Source organism: Rhinatrema bivittatum, chromosome 5 (genome assembly GCF_901001135.1).
Source record: "Rhinatrema bivittatum chromosome 5, aRhiBiv1.1, whole genome shotgun sequence".
NCBI classification, from domain to species: domain Eukaryota; kingdom Metazoa; phylum Chordata; class Amphibia; order Gymnophiona; family Rhinatrematidae; genus Rhinatrema; species Rhinatrema bivittatum.
This window is the reverse complement of record NC_042619.1, coordinates 250,874,730-250,895,018: the sequence shown is the minus strand read 5'-3', so window position 1 is coordinate 250,895,018 and position 20,289 is coordinate 250,874,730. Positions and strand designations below refer to the sequence as shown.

The following is a 20,289-nucleotide window of genomic DNA, read 5'->3' as shown; positions in this document are numbered from 1 at the left end:
TTTGTTTGGTAAACTGCTCTGTTTCTATCTGCTGGGGGGTGGGGGGGGGGGAACCCAGGAGTCTGGACTGATCTCTGGTACTACAGGAACGAAAATTATCAGGTAAGAAACTAATTTTCCTTTGAAGTGTAATCACCAGACATTCCATGTTGGACAGTTTGGTCCCAGGATCCACTCCTATGTTTCCTTCTGGGGTTTCAGAAGGGATAGGAAAGAAAAGACCCAGGAGATGGTGAGATGGCAATGATAGGTGATTCAAATCAGAGGATTCTCTCGAGAGTTTTAAGACTTTGAGGGAAGGTGTTAGTGAGGAGGATTTGAGGGAAGGGGTTTATCCACCGGAAGGGGAGGATGGCTCTTCCATAATGCGCCTCTTTCATAAAGAGGAACTTTCTTCATCAATTTCTCAGTCCTTGTGAGTACTGAACATAGCTGAGGATAAATAAGACGGTCCTAACTCTGCTGAAGATCCCATTATGTTCAGCATCCAAAAGCCTTCTAAATTATTTCCTCTGCATAAAGCGGTTAAGGATCTTCTTGATCTTGAATAGGTGTTTTTGGAAACTAATTTTAAGAGGCTGCTCCTTGGCCAAATTATACCCTTGGCATACTCAGGAACATATTAATGTTCCTGTGGAAGGAAGCACTGATCTTAACTATGTGCAGAACAGAAATAATCTGTCTTGAAGTAAGCCTTTGAGACTTCCAGTATGGCACTTCAGATGGCTGCTTGCAGCAGTATTGCAGCAAGATCTACTTTGTTTCTCTGTGCTTTTGAGAGAATACTCATTCATTCATGGACAAGGTGTCTCAGAACCTCGGGCAGTCTTTGTGACTGCTGCTTCCTTTGACTTGGAGTGCACCTCTACCAGGAGTATGGCTTCCATTGTGGTAGTTAGGAAGCTTCTGTGGCTGCAGAATTGGTCAGTGGACTCTATTTTAAAAACAAATTTCCTAGCTTGTAGCCAGATGGATTCAGGACCAGTGAGTTTATGCTTTCCTGCCAGCAGATGGAGACTGCCAGGTTTCAAAGCTGACATCACCCTAGATACACCCCTGCTGTGACCTCAGCCCTTCAGTATTTCTCCGTCTCCAGCAGATGCAGACATGCTTTCCTTATGGGGATAGCTGTACCTTTTGGAAGAAGTTCTACTTTTAAATTGGAGAAAAGATTGAGCACTGCTCTCCTGCGGTGATACCTAAAAGTTCCTCCCCCAGTTGAGTATTCCTGAGGTGATTTCCAAGATCCCTCAGAGGTGTGCCTTGGTCTAATAGCCTGTCCCAGCATGAGCTGAAAGGCAGCGGGTGCAGGAAACCGACCGCGGCAGTTATGGCCAAAGCCCTCACCCCCCTGCAGCCGGAGACACTCTGTACTCAGCCGGTAAGCGCTGAGCCCAGGTAAGTTTAAAAAAAAAAAAAGGATTTCCTCCCAATTCAGAGATGTTGGAGTGGTTTTGGTAAGACTTCCTCCAGTCTCCTTGCTCGGTGCACTGTACTGACGTCTTTCCTGATCCCGTTGGGGTAAGGGGAAGTGGGCTTCCAAGAGAATTGAGCGGCCCCCTGGTGGGCTAGGCCCCACTTTAGGCTTGAATGGCACACCGTGTGGTAGGACTGGGCGGTGCCATCTTGCATGTGTTTTTGTGTGTCTATTGCCCACCATAGAGCTTCAGTATGCACAATGCATGTTGGCTCTGCACATTCACTGTGCTCATAACGTTGCGTGCATACATGCACGTACAACTTACTAGGTGCAGAATACAAGTAAAGCAGGGCACATGGGCTGTGCGTGGGCCTTACTGCAGCCCATGTAGGCGCCTGAAATCTGTGTACACAAAATTTTAAGCACGTGCTGCCTGAACATGCAGTTACCGTTGCCAGTGGCTTCGGCAGCAAAGAAACATAAGTGCCTTTCTCTTTCTGCACTGCTTGTCATATTAGGGCTGCACAGTCTGACCTGGATTCTTGCTTATGTCGGCACTGTGAGGAAGCCCAGGGAGAGTTGGCCTTCCCAGACTTTGCTAAGTCTGGCTCCTCCCATTTAGAGAATCAGTCAGCCACAGCCTTGACCAGAAGTACCCCGGATCTGAGTAACCCCAGGATTTGGGTCATCCATGGGAAAGGGAAATTTAGTGGCACCTACCCCAGTACCTTCTGGGCTAGGCATGGACCCAGCCGTCTTCTCTTGGGTGGAATTCTTTGAAGGCCTTCAAGCCTTCGTACAGGCGCAGTCTGCTACCTTACTTGCCCCTGTCGGAACGGAACATCAGCCGGTAAGCCCTCCCTCTCCCAATCCTATCAGCAGACCTCGAGGCATGCCTCGACTTACCAAGAGTATCCCTGGCAGGGACCCAGACAGCACGGACGAAGAATAGGATCCAGATTCCTTGGAAGATAGGAAAATCCCCCCTGATTTAGAACCATACCGAACCATGTTAGTTTTTCTATAGAGAAGAATTGCCAGCCCCGGTTTCCCAGACACTGAAGATTCTGGGAGTTCCTGGGGCAGACTCTGACGGAACCAAAGAAGAATCCCATTCTGATTTCCCTACGGAAAGCCTCTTCCTTCTTTCCAGTACTGGAAGCCATCCAGGAGTTGATTGTCCTGGAATGAGATGCCCCAGCAGCAAGTTTTAAAGGTGTGCGAGCATTAGAAGCTCTATACCCACTGGATTTGGCAGTGAGAGAACATTTGCGTTTCTCTAAAGTGGATGCACTGGTCTGTGACATCTCTAAGCGAACTATCCCAGTGGAGGGAGGAGCAGCCTTAAAGGATGTGCACAATAGGCGGATGGAGTCCATCCTTAAACAGGCCTTTGATGCAATAGCAATGACCTTACAGATTGCTTCTTATTGTTCCCTGGTAGCTCATTCATGCCTGCTCCTCTCTCGGGAGGTGGATGACTCAGGGGCGAATTCCAGAGCGGTTATGGAACTCGCTGCCATCTTTTTTAGCTGATATGGGCTCTGACCTAGTCCGTACCTTGGCCAGAGTGGCCTCAGTGGTGGCGGCCAGAAGACAGCTATGGCTGTGGAATTGGTCAGCAGACGCAACCTCCAAGGCACATCTCACAAAGATGTCCTTTAAAAGATCACTACTCTTTGGAAGCAAATTGGAAAAGCTGGCCAGTAAATGGGGTGAATCTCAGTACCCCAGCTACCAGTAGATAAGAGAAGCAGGTACAGCATTCCTTGTCCATGAGGGGTCAATCCAGGGGCTTCCAATGCTTTCGCCCCTACAGACACTTGACATTTCAGAGGTCTCAATTCTTTCGGAGTCAGCAGCCTACGAGAAGGTCAAGCTCGGGTTCAGGTTCATCCTGAACCCCCAATGAAGTTTTGCCAACCCACTCTTGGAATGAGGAGAGAGGTCAACTGTCCCTCTTCTACCAACGGTGGGTCGAGATCACTTCAGACAAATGGGTACTGGAGGTCATATGAGAAGTATGTGCTGGAATTTTGCAGCACTCCTCGAGACACATTCATGATATCTCCTTGCCACTCCCAGCACAAGAAGCAGGCAGTGGAGACTACCCTGTTAAGGCTCCTCAGGATGAGGGCTTATAATCCCAGTACCTGCACCCCAGGAAAATACGGGGCGTTATTCCATCTATTTAATCGTACCCATCCTGGACCTCAAGAGCGTCAGCAGACATCTACAAGTGATTCATTTCCGCATGGAAACCCTACACTCCGTGATAATGGCTGTACAGTCAGAAGAGTTCTTAACCTACATGGACCTATCCAAGGCCTACCTACATATTGCAATCTGACAAGAACATAGTTTCCTTCGCTTTGCGGTACTCTGCATTATCAGTTCTGGGCTCTGCCCTTTGGCTTGGCCACCACTCCCAGAACATTTTCCAAGATTATGGTGATTGTAGCGGCAACATTGAGAAAAGATTGACTGGTTGATCAGAGCAAAGTCCATGGAAGAGAGTCTCTGGGTGACCAACAGGATAACCTCCTTGCTTCAGAAAATCAGTTGGGTTGTAAACCTGGACAAAAGCAGTCTCAAACTCTTCCAGTCCTTGGAATTTCTGGGAGTCCGGTTCGACATCAAGCAGAGCAAGGTCTTCCGACCATGTGGATAAGGAAATTGATGTCCCAAGTGCGTCTGAACATGATACGCCCGACAGTGTGGAGCTATATTCAAGTCCTTAGTTTGGCAGCAAAACTGGAAGTAGTACCGTGGGTGAGGGTACACATGCGACCACTTCAGTGCTCCCTGTTGACACGTTGGAACCCACTGTCTCAAGACTATTCGATTCACCTCCACTTACTGATGGAAGTATGCTCTCAGCTCCAGCGGTATCTGCATGAAGCTCATCTGGGCAGGGGTATATCCCTGTCCCCTCCAAACTGACTGGTCCTCACGACAGACGTGAGCACTGTCAGGAACTGACAGCCTACGGGCATTGGACCAAGGAAGAGGTCCTCTGGAACATAAACTGCGTGGAAGCCCGGGCAGTCAGATTGGCATGCCTACAATTCAGCCACATACTCCAGGGTCAAGCGGTCTGCATATTGTCTGACAACACAACAGCAGTAGCCTACATCAACCACCAGGGTGGAACCAAAAGCCAACGAGTGTCACAGGAGATAAAACTCCTTATGGAATGGGCGGAAATACTTCTACAGATGATCTCAGCCTCCCACATCGCAGGAAAAGACATGCGGAGACTCCTGGTGGAGAGACCCCCTATGCCTCCCACTGCACAGGAACCTGCTACAGCAGGGATTTATCCTTCACAAGGATCCAACTCAATTCTGTCTTACGATCTGGCCCTTGAGAGGGCTCGCCTGATGAAGCAAGGATATTCAGTGGCAGTAACTGCCACCTTACTCTGCGCACAGAAGTTCTCTACCTCCCTAGCATATGTGCGGGTCTGGAGAGTATGTGAAGCCTGGTGCGAGGATCATGGTGTTTTCTCCTTGGATGGTCAAAATCCCACTAATTCTGGAATTTTTGCAGGACAGCTTGAATAAAGGTTTGACCCTTAACTCCTTGAAGGTCCAGGTAGCAGTTCTCTCCTGTTTCAGGGGCAAGGTGAATGGAACCCGCCTGTCTGCTCATCTGGACATGGCCTGTTTTTTTTGAAAGGGGTGAAGCACCTCCTGCCATCCCTACGCTGCCCGGTTCCTTGTGGAATCTTAGTCTAGTATTGGAGTTTTTAGCAGGGCCCTCCTTTTGGCCGCTGCACAGTCTTTCCTTGCATTTACTAACCCTGAAAATGGTGTTCCTGGTGGCTATATGCTTGGCTCGTCTCTTCTCTGAACTACGGGTATTGTCGTGTTGGGAACCATTCCTTTGGATGACTCTAGGAGCGTTACAGCTTCGTACTGTTCCATCCTTCTCCAGGGTAGTCTCGGAGTTTCATTTGAGTCAGTCCATTTCATTGCCATCCCTAGATAAGCACAAGGACGCAGAAGAATACCACCCCCTCCGCCATTTGAATGTCAGCGCACCAAAAGCCTACTATCTGGAAGTTTCAGAACCAGTCTGAAAGACAGACTGCCTCTTTATCCTTCACGGTGGAAGGAAGCCATGCAAACCAGCTTTGCGGGCTACCTTAGCTCGCTGGATTAAGGAGGCGATCACAGGAGCCTCTGTGGAGGTAGGAAAGCCATTACCCCTTCAGGTTAAAGCTCATTCCACTAGGGCTCAGACAGTCTCATGGGCAGCAGCTAGACTGCTGTTGAGTGGCGACGTGGTCCTCCTTGCATACCTTCTATAGGTTCTATCGCCTGGATATTCAGGCTTGGGAGAGCGCAGCCTTTGCAAGGAAGTTGTTAACCAGACCGTTTGCAGCCTTCTGTCCTGATCAGGAGTAGCTTTTGTACATCCCATTTGTCCTGAGTCCATCCGGCTACACGCTAGGAAATGGAGAAATTACTTAACTGATAATTTTATTTTCCTTACTGTAGACAGATGGACTCTGCATCCCACTCACGGCTGCCCAAGAACGGTGCCAAGGATTCACCCGTGGAGTGGATATTGATTCCAAGAGATTACGGGTAAGCCGTCATTCAGTCCGCAGGTCAGGGCATCTATCATCTTACTGGGGTTTAGCACTTGGTTGAGTACAGTTATGGTTATCCATTTTCAATCAATTTTTACTCGTTTTTTTTATAGTATGTTCACAGTGACCTTTGAAGAGAATACTGAAGGGCTGAGGTCACTACAGTGGTGTATCTAAGGCAGGGGTCAGGAACCTTTTTGGCTGAGAGCCATAAACGCCACATATTTTAAAATGTAATTCCATGAGAGCCATACAATATGTTTAAAACTAAATACAAGTAAATGTGTGCATTTTATGTAAGATCACACTTTTAAAGTACAATAAGTCTCTGAAAATATTACACCAGGCCTTAAGACACCAATACATCTCCTATTAGGAAAACAGACCAAGTCAGGCTGCTATAGAGTCCTACACAGAAACTACACGCCAGCAGAAAACCTCACCTGAATCACGTGCTGTCCCTCACCTAACATAGAATAAAGAGACCAAAACGCATAACAAGAAGCATGCAGAAAAAACTGAATTGGAAACTGCAACAAGCCAGAGTCTCTGTATGCAGTGTAACAAAGGAAAAAAGAAACATCACCCATCCTTATAAAACAAATCAAGAAATATAAAGTCATCAGCAGTAAAACTGTACTAACAAAAAGAACATATTTTGAAACAGCTGATGAGTGGAATATCCAATAATTAAAAACTCATATAAAACATTTCCAGATACCAACAAAATATTTCAAAATAGCAGACAAAGACCCAGTAATGAAAAATAATAAGGATACAAAAATTTTTTTGCTCTGCATACCTGGGAACGTTTGATATCCAGGTGTCTTGAGATTGTTCTGAATTTAGCAGGAGGTGGGGTGGTTTGCTTGGAACTTTCTCCTCTCTGTCACATACCAGCGCTCTCTCTCACACTGGCTCTCAATGACACACATGCTCTCAGTACTCACATATACACATGTTTTTTCTCTCTCACTTATATAGGCTCTTAATTACACATTTACACACATGCTGTCTATCTTTTCACGCTTACACACACAGGCTTTCAATCACATAAATACATGCTGTCTTTTTCTCTCACACACAGACTCTTTCACATGCTTACAAACATGTCCTCTCTTTCTCTCATTTACACACAGGCTCTCAATCACACACTCACATGCTCCCTCACCTAAATCAGCTCTCAATCACACACAGACACACATGATCTCTCTTACTTATACACACAGGCTCTTAATCATACATACACATGATTTCTCTCACACACAAAGGATCTCAATCATACACACATACTCTTTCACACAAATAGGTTTTCAATCACAAACTTACACATACAGGTTCCCAATGGTAAACTTACATTCATGCTCTCTCTCTCTCACAGGCAGGCTCTCAATCACAGACATACTCTCTTTCACATATACAGGCTCTCAATCACAGACATACATGCAATCTCTCACTCACACACACAGGATCTTAAACACACATGCTTGCTCGCTCATTCACTCTCTCCCCCACCCCGGGAACTCGCAGCAGCAGCAGCCTCCTCCCAACGCTAAACTCCTTCATTTTCAGCCCTCGCGGAGGCGGAGTCCCATCGGCCGCGGTTGAAGCTCTTCATTTTCCTCCGAGCCGCGCTGCAGTTTTCTTTTCGTCTGACACTAGCGTGGTTTCTTCTTCCCGCGCACGCACCCGATGCTCTCCACTTCCTCTTCCGGGCCGTGGGGGGGGGGGGGGCGGGAAGAAGAGACCACACTAGCGTGGCCTCTTCTTGCCGCTCACGCACCCGATGCTCACCACTTCCTCTTCCGGGCCGGGGGTGGGGGGGGCGGGAAGAAGAGAGCACGCCGGTGCCGCTGACTCCAGCTGTCCTGCTGCGTTCCGCCCGGGCTGACAGCATTTTAAGCCCGGGCGGAGGAGGACCGGGGAGCAGCTGGGTCAGCGAGGGACTGGAAAGTGTGGCGACACTTGTCTGCGAGCCAGATGCAGCCCTCAAAAGAGCCATATCTGGCTCGTGAGCCATGGGTTCCCGACCCCTGATCTAAGGTGACATCAGCTTTGAAACCTGACTCTGTCTCCATCTATTGGCAGGGGAGCATAAACCCTTTGGTCCTGAGTCCATCTGTCTACACTAAGGAAAACGATGTTATCAGGTAAGTATTTTCTCCATTTAACAAAACTTTCCTTCAAGGAGAATCTGTTTGGCAAAGGCCTAGAGAAATGGCCAAGGTTTGGGGAGATTCTAAAGTGCCTAGACTTCCGGAAGTTAGACTAGGGGTGGTTTGCAATCAATACAAGCCCAAAGTAAATTTCAGGATTCCAAGAGGTACAAACAGGGAAAGCATCAGGCAGTCAGAGCGCTAGATCCATGTAGTGGATTTTAGTCCTTTTGATCATCCAAAAGAAGTGGTGAGGATGGAGCCTCTGGGATGCTAGGATCCTCACATGTTTTCCAATGAAGTTTAGTGGGGCCAGTCTCTGGTTTAGAGGATAGGATGATGACTGCCAAATTTCTGTCAGAAAGACCTCCAATCATTGGGTCTTAGAAATAGTACATGATGGTTATACCTTAAAGTTTTCCCCTTTTCAGTCGCTTATATGGTTTCCTCTTGTTGCTCCATTCAAAAGTGGGAGACAGTAAAGTCTATGCTCCATCGGCTTTTGCTCGTGGAAGTAGTACTGCTAGTTCCAAGGAACCAATGAGTAATCAATATATTTTGTGATACCCAGGAAAGAAGGATCTTTTCCTCCTCAGTCTGGATTTGAAACTTGGATGGAGACCTTGAAGTCAGTCATGCTATGGTGAGACACAGGGAATTCCTGACGTCCTTGGATCTTACAGAGGCTTTTCCGCACATCCCAATAAGGGATTATCATAAGTACCTTTGCTTCACAGTGCATAAAGGTCATTTTCATTTTCAGGCTCTGCCCTTTGGGTTGGCCATAGCTCCAAGAACATTTTTGAAGGTTATGGTAATAGTGACAGCTGTGCTGGGTCAAGAAGGAATTTTGGTTCACCCTTATCTAGATGTCTGATTAATTTGAGTAAAGTCAGCTTGAGAAAGTATGTCAGTCACAAGGAGGGTGATCCAGTTGTAGGAGTTAAGATGGGTGGTAAACTTTTCCAAGCACAGTTTGGTTCCCTCTCAGTCCCTGGAATATCTGGGAGCACTATTCCACATGAAGATCATTTGATAGAGCAAAGAATTCAGCAGCTACAATGGCAGGTACATTCCTCTTGACAGTCATGAATCCAATGGTATCAAGTTATTGTCAGCAGTGGCATTGGATCTGCTCCCGTGAGCAAGAGTGCACATGAGACCTCTGTAGAAGATGTTGTCAAGGTGGGATTCTCAGTCACAGATTTTATTCAGTAAAGTTTCCTGTTCCATGAAGAGGAATTTGTAGTGGTGGATGAATATGACTTTTAGAGAGAGTAGATCTTGAGTCACCATCCTGGGTGACAGTGACTACAGATTCCAGCCTGTAAAGATGGGGAGAAAAAGTGACTTAAGTATGGTCAGAAGAGGAAGCCAAGTGGTCTATCAATCGTTTAGAAACCAGTGTTTTGGTTAGCTCCTTGGCAATTTGTCTCTCTTCAGAGATCAGGCTGTCAGGATTTTATTAGACAATGCAACAGCAGTGGTAGTTGTGAATTAACAGAGGCACCAAGAGTTCTCATATATCAGAGGAGTTGGAAATGTTAATGAGCTGGGTAGAAAAGAACATAAGTCTATTTCGGTATTGTACATAGGAGTGAAAAATATTCAGGCAGATTTTCTCAACTGCAATCTCATGGACCCCATCGAATGGTCGCTTTCCAGGGAAGCAGTCAGATTGAGGAAAGCACCTCATGGACCTTATGGCAACCAGAAGGAATGCAAAAAAATCCCCGGATTTTTCAGCTGAAAAAAGGAACAGGGTTTATCCAATCTTGGATGCTTTAATTCAGGAATGGCAGTCAGAGGTGCTTCTGTATATCTTCCCTCCATGGCCTCTAGGGGGAAGAGTTCTACAAAACAATTTTTGGATCATTAGGGTCTCATGATTATCGTGGAACCAAATTGACCAGGATGCCCTTGGTATGCACATCTCATCAGATTGAGCGGGAAGCCATTTCAGTTGCTCCAGCATGGAGAACTATTGTCCCAGAACCTGCTTCTTTGAGAAAATCTGAATTGATTGTCTTATGGACTGGCCCTTAAGAGTTCTAGTTTGACTAATAAAGGTTATTCTTGGGAGATGGTAAAGACTTCCACCTCCTTGGGATATGTGAGAATTTGGTAAGTTTTTGAACAGTGATGTTCAAACAAGCATATAGTACCTAGAGGAGTCTTGATTCCATGTATTTTGGATTTTTTATAGGAAGGTTTGGCTAAGGGGCTAGCTGTTCGCTGAAGATTCAAGTAACAACAATTACATGCTATAGATGTATAATATTTGGGAGACCATTGTCCTTTCATCCAGATGTTTCTCATATCCTTAGAGGAGTCAAATACATTAGGCCACCAATAAGGGATCCTGTTCCTTCTTGAGATCTAAATTTGGCGTTGTCTTTTCTGGCAATCTCTCTCTTTGAGCCTATCGAAGAGATTTTGTTGAAACCTCTCTCTGAAAAAGTTTTCTTGGTGACAGTCTGTTCGGCTAGGAGGATTTCAGAATTGCAGGCTCTTTCTCGTAGGGACCTGTTTTTAGTGTTTGCTAAGGATGAGGTGAAAATGTGTATGGTATCTTCCTTTCTTCCAAACATGGTATGTTTTCCTTTATTAGAGAGTCCAATGAGGGAAACTTCTCAACTTCATTGATTAGATGAGAATTCTTTTGCAGTATCTGAAGGTAAATATCTTCAGGAAATCAAATAATCTTTTTGTTTTGTACAGTGGGGTCAAAGAAAGGAGACGCAGCAACCAAAGCTTCTTTGGCACGTTGGATTAAGGAAGTGATTACAGGGGCCTATATCAATAAAGGTAAAGGATCAGAGTGCATTTGACTAGAACTCGAGCAACACTCTGTATCGCCAACATGGTTGTCTTTGCATTCTCTCTTGAAGCATTATCATTTGGATGTGCAAGCCAGGGAAAAAGGCTTCCTTTGCCTCTGAGGTTTTGAGAGGGGGTTTGGCAGTGTCCTGCTTGGGTACATCGCATTTGTCTGGACTGGTCTGGCTGGACGAAGTTGGATAAATTTGTTCTTACTTGATTTCCTTTCCTTTCCTTCAGTCCAGTCCCTGGTCTGCCACATTTTTCAGTACAGTAGTGACAGACAAAAGGCAAATATATGATTAGTGCAGCAGTAAAGAGGTAAGTTATACTCTAATGTTGTAAATAGTTTCTTTCCTGTTTGTTGGGAAGTCCCCTGGATTGGAGGGGAATTAAGTTTTTTGTGATACAAGCAGGCTGAGGTCAGCACAAGAGCCTTTGAGGGATGACATCAGTGAACCTATTAATCTGTTGTCTCCATCTGCTGGTTGGTTGGCATAACCCATTCATCTGCACTGGCTGGACTCAAATAAAATTATCAGGTAAGAAGAAATTTCTCCTTGCAGGCTACAGAAAGAATAACAAGGATGGTTCCCAGGTTTTGATGCTGGTTCATTTTGTCTGTAGTCAGATTACATGGTAGTAGGATGCAGCATTTTGCTGCTATACTTCTGTTTCTCCTGTTTTCCCCACTCACTTCTAATGTTATTTCTGGCATACATTAATGTCCTTCACTTCATTGATTAATACTTTATTCCTGCAGTTACAGAGATGCTGGTCAACATCCTCAACATCTGCTCAGACGACGAATTGATTTCAGATGGGGATGACACGTTGGAAGGTAACTAAATTCTTTATCTCTACTCAGGCAGGTAACCAAGATGTCTGTTTCTGATGAGATGGAAATGTAGTACATCTTTTCTTTTACCAGAGTAGATTGAGCATTCCATAAAATTTGGATATAGGGACTCCAGGCTTTAAAATAACAATCCTGCCATCAGCATAATTCATCAGGAGCTCTCCATGTGTGCCCATATACTCAGAACAGGGCACAGATAGTGCCCTGGAGCTGTGTGAGCTTTGCAGACCAGTGCAGTAAGAGGAAGGAGTGGGAGGGACATAAAAACCTCTCTCAAACTTAGAACTTATCTGCAGAAAACTTGTTTATGCTCATGGTCGGATACCTGATATAGAAATATTAATTAAATGTAATAAGCATCTGTGCCCTTGGGAATACAAAAAATAGTACCCCTGAAAAAAAATCTGTGGTTAACCAATTGTGGTAAGGGGAAAGGAGGAATAATTGGTTAGCTTTCTAGTCTTGAGTATTTTGTAAGACTGAAGTGCTGGAAGCTGAGATGTGGGCCTAAAACATGAGTTGTAGAAAGATGTTTTATTACTTAAGATGATTCAGCTCCTCCTGACTGCAGCATACGCCTAAACTTTATTTCCTGGTGTGGAAAAGTGATATATCCTGCAGATTTCTTCTCATCCTTCACCAAAGTCATTCATTCATTGTGTAGTGTCTTTAATCTTGGACTTCTCCTTGGGAGCTTTAGGTGGTAACATGCCACACAGGCATAAATGGCCTAATTTTCATGCAGTTTCTTTAATGGACAGCAAGTGATAGCATAAAACTGTTCTGGACAGCAGTTAGTATGTAGAAGCTCCATTTGAAAGCAGTGACCCATCTCATGGTTTCTTCAGCTGACCTGTGGAGGTTTCTTTCTTTCCCTTCCCCATATAAATATACATTTTTCTCCTGTCCTATTTCATCTTCTATGTGTCTCCTTCCCTGAAGATCATTACATTTCCAGCTGTAAGAAAGGTACTCAGTGTGCTGCAAGTTAATTCTTCTCACTGACTGCATGCAAACTCCTGGGGTTTTGGATAGGGGAGCATTTAACAGTAATAGCTAACTTGCTTTCTCTCACCTTCTTCTGAGATATGCAGGAAGTACAGTGTGTGAGGTCTCATTTATTGTTACTTTTGCAGTCTGTCACCTTGTGCAGTTTGACTAACCCAGCCATGCATATTGCATTTAAACTAGATCATGGGGGAAAGCAGTCACTAAGGAGCACATGATTCGAAGTGAGGTATTTCCTAAAGATACTGTCAAAGCAGAAAAGTAGAACATCCCGATAGAGAGGTTGTGGTAAGAGCTGAAATAGTTCATGTAGATTTGTACACAGAGCAGACAAGTACAAATGATTCCAAATTACTTGTATCAGCTGCTTATAATAAGCAGGTTGTCAACAGAAATACAATACATACTTTTGTATGCAAATGCAAGTAGTCTAAAACATAAGATTGGAGAATTAAAATGTATTATATTAAGATACAGACTTAATGAGGGTAATTTTCAATAGTTGTGTGTAAGTCAGCACTTATGCATATAAGTAGGCCTAACTAAAGTTAAGGTTGTATTTTGCTTCACAATTTATAAAATACTGTGTATCGCCATCTCAAAAGGATACATGTATGTTTCAATACATGCATGTTTTTTAATGCATTCATATATTTTATGCATTAAATAATTGTAACATGCATATATTAATCCTTAGTTTGTGTGCAGAGGTAGGTATTTATAACATCTGATGGATGTATGCCTTCCTTATGAAAATACTTGTGTACTTCCAAGCATAAGTTCATTAACATCTATGCCAGCTGACCCAGACCTTCACCAGTTAGTTCACTCATACCCTCCAACACTTGCTTCAGACCCCACCTAAAACCTGCCCGCAAAAGAGAAGTCATTTAATATCTACAATTAATTATCAGGTGCAGAAGCATGTGTGCATGTTTAATATATACAGTAGGTATACTCCGTTTATAAAATACATAAATGTGCTTTTGCCTCCAAAGCCCACCTCGGGACACCCTCAAAATGCCGTTTTAATAGGCAAGACCAAGATGAAGAATCAGACTGTGAAACACTAACCAAAATTGGTTAGCATTTCACTGTCTGAGTCTTCATCCTGGCCAGGTGGGCAGTAGTATATTTAAACTGCTTTACTCTTTCCCGTCATACATGGAATTTCTATCTATAAAAATTCCAGTGATTAATTTCCTGTAGAACTTTTATCCTACCTGATTCTATGCCATCTTTAACATATAGTGCCACTCCTCCACCAATTTGCTTTGCCTTTTCATTTTGATACAGTTTGTACTCAATTAGTGTCCTTCTGGTTATCCTCTTTCCAGGTTAATAAAATTGACATGATGATAATGGGAAATTTCAATTACCCAATATTGATTGGGTAAATGTCTCATCAGGATCTGCTATGAATAACTGCTTCGTGGAGCAGCTGGTCCTGGAACAGATGAGAGGGAGAGCTACTTTAGATATAGTTGGTGGCATGCAGGAGCTAGTGCAAGGGAGCTGCTTGGCAATAATGATCATCATGCAGTCAAATTTGATATAATTACCTGGGTTTAACTGGATCCAAGAAAACATAGCCAGCATTCTAGTGTCCATTCCAGAGACCCTACCTGTGGGAGGAAGGCTAAGGTTTTACATAAATGGTTGACCCAGTATAAATTCAGATGTCTGAGTTCTCAGTTTTTCAGAATGGATAAACACTGCATCTTATTGGAAACCCCACAAGCTTGCCCATAGAGAGCCTCTTGGTTTACCTTTCAGTGCCAGGAGATGCTACTAAAGAAGCTCTTCTCCCTCTTAGAGGGAAAAGCCAATTAACCTGTTCCGCAGTGGGAAGGGATTTTATTCCAAATATTTCCTGATCCCAAAGAAAACAGGAGAACTCCATCTCATCCTAGACCTAAGGGCCTTGAACAAGTTTCTAGTAAAGGAAAAGTTCAAGAAGGCTTCTCTGGGCACGTTAAATCCTTTTCTAGAAAAAGAAGATTGGGATTTGATGGATGTATTCCACCCACATAGCGATATTTCCAGGTTACAGAAAATAGCTTAGATTTGTAATAAAAAAAAACCCACCACCTCCAATATTGCGTACTGCCATTTGGTCTAGTGTCAACATCGTGTGTATTCACTAAATGCTTAGATGTTTATTTTAAAACGTGCATGTGCCCTTACATGCGCATATCGGCATGCAAGCAAGGATATGCTAGAATTTTTAATTGTGCGTGTACTTTCGCGTGTATGTTTCAAAATGCACCAACTGCTCTTAAGTAGACTCCTAATTTTAAGAGGTTACTCAAGCACAGCTAGCGAGCATGTGTCTTCAATAGAACCATGTCTGCCTTTACGCTCTTATGTCAGTGAATTTTAAAACATTCTCATGCAAGGCACATTCCCAGTTTTCCAATTAGTCCACCAGTTTCTCCAGGTAATAGTGAGGTCTTTCAGACCACTTAGTCTGCACCGTGCATCCTGCACCATGTCCTATAATCCCTAAAACTTGACATCTACAGACTTGCTTCTCCTCAGGAGCCAGCAGTAAAGTTATGTGGATATCTAACATACACGCACTGCAGGTTTTGTTTTTAAATTCAGAGTTATGCACATAAGTCTTTGCTCCACCCCGGAACACCCATGCCCCGCATTCCTTGCCCCTTATTCCTCCCATGCTCACGTGTACTTATGCGCATGTTTTGCAGCTTTTTTAAATCTGTTGCTTGCATGCGGCCCATATACACGTGTATGTGGGCATTTTTGTGCAAACAATGCTTTTAAAATTGACCTGTTATTAATGGCTGCTTAGTTTTGCATTACTGGGGTACAAGGGTTTCCCTGTCTTAATTGGTTGACCAAAAGCACGTCTCTTGGAAGTGCCATAGAGTCAATAAACAAAACCATCCAGGTGTCAGTTACTATGGTTCATCACTCAACTACCTAAAATTCCAGTTAAGTCCATCTCAATTGGAGTTCATAAGAACTTTTCTAAACACAACTCTAGCAGAAACCTTCCATCTGTCTGAAAGGATAACCAACCTAGAATCTGCAGTGGAAGGAATAAAAAGCCAGTGGGCTTCCATTATGAGACATTTTGAGGATATTGGGGCCTAATGGCTTGCAACTGTGCATGCCATATCCTTGTAATATCTCTGTATGAGACAAGTCCAATGGACCTTAAGATCTCAGTGGATGCAGGTCACTCAAGATCTTTGAGACAGCATCCAAATCACTCAGTAGCTCAGGGTCTCACTGGCTAGACCAAAGAAATTTGGCCAGGGGTTGTCATTCCAGATTCTCATATTATCTTAATGGATGCAACTAATCAGGGCTGAGGAGTGCCTCACACATATGACCTGTAGCTTCCTCAGGAGAAACATTATCAAAAATCTTCTGGAGCTACGATGATCTGAAATATACTAAACGTTTGGCAAAGCAAAGTGGCAAGGTGATAGCTAAAGCCAGAAGAATGCTGGGCTGCATAGAGAGGAATAACCAGTAAGAAAAAGGAGGTGGTGATATCCTTGTACAGGTCCTTGGTGAGGCCTCACCTGTAGCACTGTGTTTAGTTCTGGAGGCCGTATCTCAAAAAGGATAGAGACAGGATGGCGGCAGTCCAGAGAAGAGCAACGAAAATGGTGTGGGGTCTGTATTGGAAGACCTATGAGGAGAGGTTGAAGGATCTGAATATGTATACCCTGGAAGAGAGGAAGTTCAGGGGAAATATGATTCAGACCTTCAGTTACCGAAAAGGTTTCAATGATTATGGTCATCGAACCTTTTCCGTTGGAAAGAAACCAATGGAGCTGGGGGGGTCACAAAATTAAACTCCAGAGGGAACGACTCAGAACCAACGTCAGGAACTATTTCTTCATTGAGACGGTGGTGGATGCCTGGAATGCCCTTCCGGAGGAGGTGGTGAAGAAGAAAACAGTCAAAGAATTCAAAGGGGCATGGGATAAGCACTGTGAATCTCTAAAAGCTAGAGGACGGAAATGAGATTAACCCCCTGCATGCTTAACTTGCTAGTACAGCAGCTACTACCTTTAGCAGAAGGCATGGAGATTACTACCCTTAATATGCATTGATGCTTTTAATGCAACTGCAACATTGCTCTCTGCTTAAACGGCAGGGGGATAAGAGGAACTGGATTCAGACGATAACAGAGGGCCCTGACTTCCATGTTCTGGGATACTGTAACACGGACATAAGGGAAAAAGCACAGGACTGCTTCTATGGCCAAGTCCTAAATGAAATGAAGAAAGGGTGCATGGGGGTAACTTGCTCGTGCAGTGGTTACTACCCTTAACCAATAAGCCTTGATAATTTTGATGCAACTGCAACATTGCTTCCTGCTTTGAAGGAGGGTGGGTGGGGGCTGAAAGGAAAGAGAAATTTGGATTCAGAGACAACCACCATGAGCCGTGACTTTTTTTTTTTTTTTTTTTTTTTTACAGTCTGGGGTATGGATGCTCAGACATTAAGGAAAAAACACAGGACTGCTTCTGCGGCAAAGCATGTCAAGCAAAACTGACTGATACATGGGGGTAACCTGCATGGCACGGCAGATTCTACCATGGGAAGCTTTGCTGGGCAGACTGGATGGACCATTGGTCCTTTTCTGCCATCATTTTTATGTTTCCAGGGATCAGTTGACAACACAATTATTCTAATTCAGACAGACAAGCAATTATGTACTATATAATGCATGGAGGAGCAGAATGTGGTCTTGGGCCATTTTGCAGAGAATGACCCTAAGAGCTACCTATCTAGCAGACAAACTGAGTCAAGTCCTGGAACCACATAAATGGCCTCTGGATGGAGGGAGGGTTTGCAATTCAGATATTCCACGAAGAGGGTAACGCCTGTGGTCGGTCTTGTGTACCCTCTCAACAGAAAGGTTCCTTAGTTTTGTTCCAGGAGAGAGTCACAGGCCAAACTAGTTTTGAATGCCGCCTTCCTAAATTGGGATCAAGGTCTCCTGTAAGCACATCCTCAGATTTTCTCTGATAGCAAAAACCTTCCTAAAACTCAGAAGAGACCAAGGTACTATGATTCTCATAACCCCCTATTGGCCAAGACAGATTTGGTTCCCTGTCCTTTGGGATTTGTCCATCAGGGAACTAGTCAGGTTGAGGAATTCTGCAACTCTCATCACACAGAACCAGAGAACATTGCTGCACCCCAAAATCAGGTCCCTAATTCTCTCAGCCTAGATATGGAGAGGATATTGTATCTCATTTGTGTTGCTTCTAGGAAAGTTTCTACCTATGGTGTGAGGGGAAAGACCCTAGATTATTTCTCCTTTCCCACACGAAATCTGCTTGATTACCTTCTACATCTTTCAGTCTGGTCTGAAAACTAACTGTTCTGGTTTAACTTAAGTGCAATTGGTACTTATTACCATGTTTGTTTGACTAGTTTTGTTTTATGTTTGTTTTTATAAATAATAGTAGAAGAGAACCCAATCTCTGTACAGCCTTTAGTTGTTTGATTTATAAGTGACTTGCTTCTATTGAAGCCTTCCATCATGTCTTCTGCTGTGTTATTGGACATCTGTGTGGTACTGACCTAGCTGATGAAAGCTTCCTTTGAGCCATTAGACTTCTGTGAGCTGAAGTACCTGACCTCAAAGGTCTTATTTTTGGTAGCAGTCATATTGCGTGCAGAGTCCAGAGCTCCAAGCCCTAGTGATTTATGTGCCCTTCACCAAGTTTTTCCATAATAGGATGGTTGTGCACTCAATTCTAAGTTCTCTGTAAGGTAGTATTGGATTTCCACCTTCATTGTTAATGTGGTATTTTTCCATAGGCCCAGTGTCCACAAAAATGAGCAAGCCTTGCATAATTTGAATTGCAGCAGAACCTTAGCCTGTCTGGCTTGGACTGAAGCCCTTAGAAAATCCACCTACCTTTTTGTTTCATTTTGTCGTAAAAGAATGGAATTACCATAGCCAAACACACTTTCTAATTGTATAGTAAATTGCTTTTTTTTTTTTTTGTTGTGACCAGGCAGGTCTGACTCCTGACGGGCATGTCAGGGGTCATAATATTAAAGTCACGACTGTGGCACATTTCAGTACATACCCAGATTAGTCCAGACTCCTGGGTTTTGCATCCCTGCCAGCAAATGGAGACAGAGAAAGTTTCACAGACACTGTACATAACCCAGTGTCCTACCTGCAGTCTGTCTGTCTCCAGTAATTCTCCAGTAGATGATGGAAAACCTGCAGGCTGGAGAGAGAGATGAATGAAATAGAGATTTCTTGATCTTCTCACAGGATTGTGAGGTCCTAGTAGGGCCATTCCCCCCCCCCCCCCCCCCCCCGGTTTGAGGTGGACGAGCAGGGGGTTGTTAACCCTTTGGTGCTCGGTGTGAAGGTCCGTGTGGTGGACATCTGGTGGTGCAGATCCCTCAGCCCTTATGAGATAGCGTCGTGACCTGCTGGCAATTCTTCACATTGAGCCCTGAAGAAGCAGGGAAATATTCCTTGATATTGGTTTCTTGAGCTGCTTGTTAAAGTTATTTAAAAAACAAATAAATAAGGGGGGTTCTTTATTTTTGCTTGTGCCATTGCCGCGGCAGTGTGCAATTGTTTGGGCGTTTAGGGCTGGTATATGATGGATCATCCAGAAGCAAGAAATGCAGGTCAGGTCTCCCAAGGCTCACAGCGGTGTTAGCGAGGCGCATGACTCTGGACCACACAGTTGGGGTAATTGTGCATGACAGCCCATATCAAGTCTGCAGGATCTTGCGTTCGTACCTGAATGGGCAAAACTTGTGTTCTGAGTGTATTTCAGGTGGGGAAAGCTCATCGGCTGTGCTCCCCTTTTGGTCTAAGACTGTTTCTTTGGCACGGATAGCCAGGCCAGTCCTGGGGAGCTGTTCTTGCATTGTGGGAACAATGGCCATGTTGGTTTCTGTCATATGGGTGACTGCTTCACCAAGAGAGGCTGGGAGTTCCCCTCCGTGACGGTCTCTGGTGGTGGCAGATGCAAGAATGGACCAGGGGATTCAGATAGGGATGATTTCCCTCTGGATCATGTGCGCTCTGATGGAGGTGATTCTCCCTGGGATCGGGACTCTGAGTCCCAAACCTTTTCATCTGAGTTTGTTCTCCTGATGTACAAGGCCTTTTTGGCCAAGAAAGCTTCTGGAGGTCTCCCTGCTTCTCAGACTCTGTCCGTGGGGGTTCATGGACCGCAGGATTGGCCCAGTCATCCCAAGAGGAAGCGAGCTGCTGAGGTTTGGCGTGCTTTAGGTTTTGCCTTGCAGGCTGGGGGCCCACAGGGGGACACTGAAGAGTCCAAGGATCTAAATGCAGCACAAGGGGAGTCTCTGGGGACGAAAGTGTTGCAGGAGACCCCTGACTTGGCGGGAAACCCAGAAGAGGTCCCTGTGGTGGAAGGGGATGATCCCG

The 20,289-nt window shown here is 44.6% G+C and overlaps 1 protein-coding gene across 4 annotated transcripts in view; it reads left to right on the top strand.

Annotated features, from left to right (window-relative positions):
- The window catches only part of PPP3CC (protein phosphatase 3 catalytic subunit gamma), a 167,540-nt gene that overhangs the window by 117,486 nt on the left and 29,765 nt on the right, over window positions 1-20,289 (top strand). For 2 of the 4 annotated variants that reach the window (XM_029603799.1, XM_029603796.1), the window contains exons 10-11: window positions 11,760-11,837; window positions 12,798-12,824. In XM_029603799.1, the coding sequence (XP_029459659.1) occupies window positions 11,760-11,837; window positions 12,798-12,824 (105 nt within the window). The remainder of the gene's footprint in view (window positions 1-11,759; window positions 11,838-12,797; window positions 12,825-20,289) is intronic. The other 2 variants (XM_029603800.1, XM_029603797.1) reach the window with 1 other exon arrangement.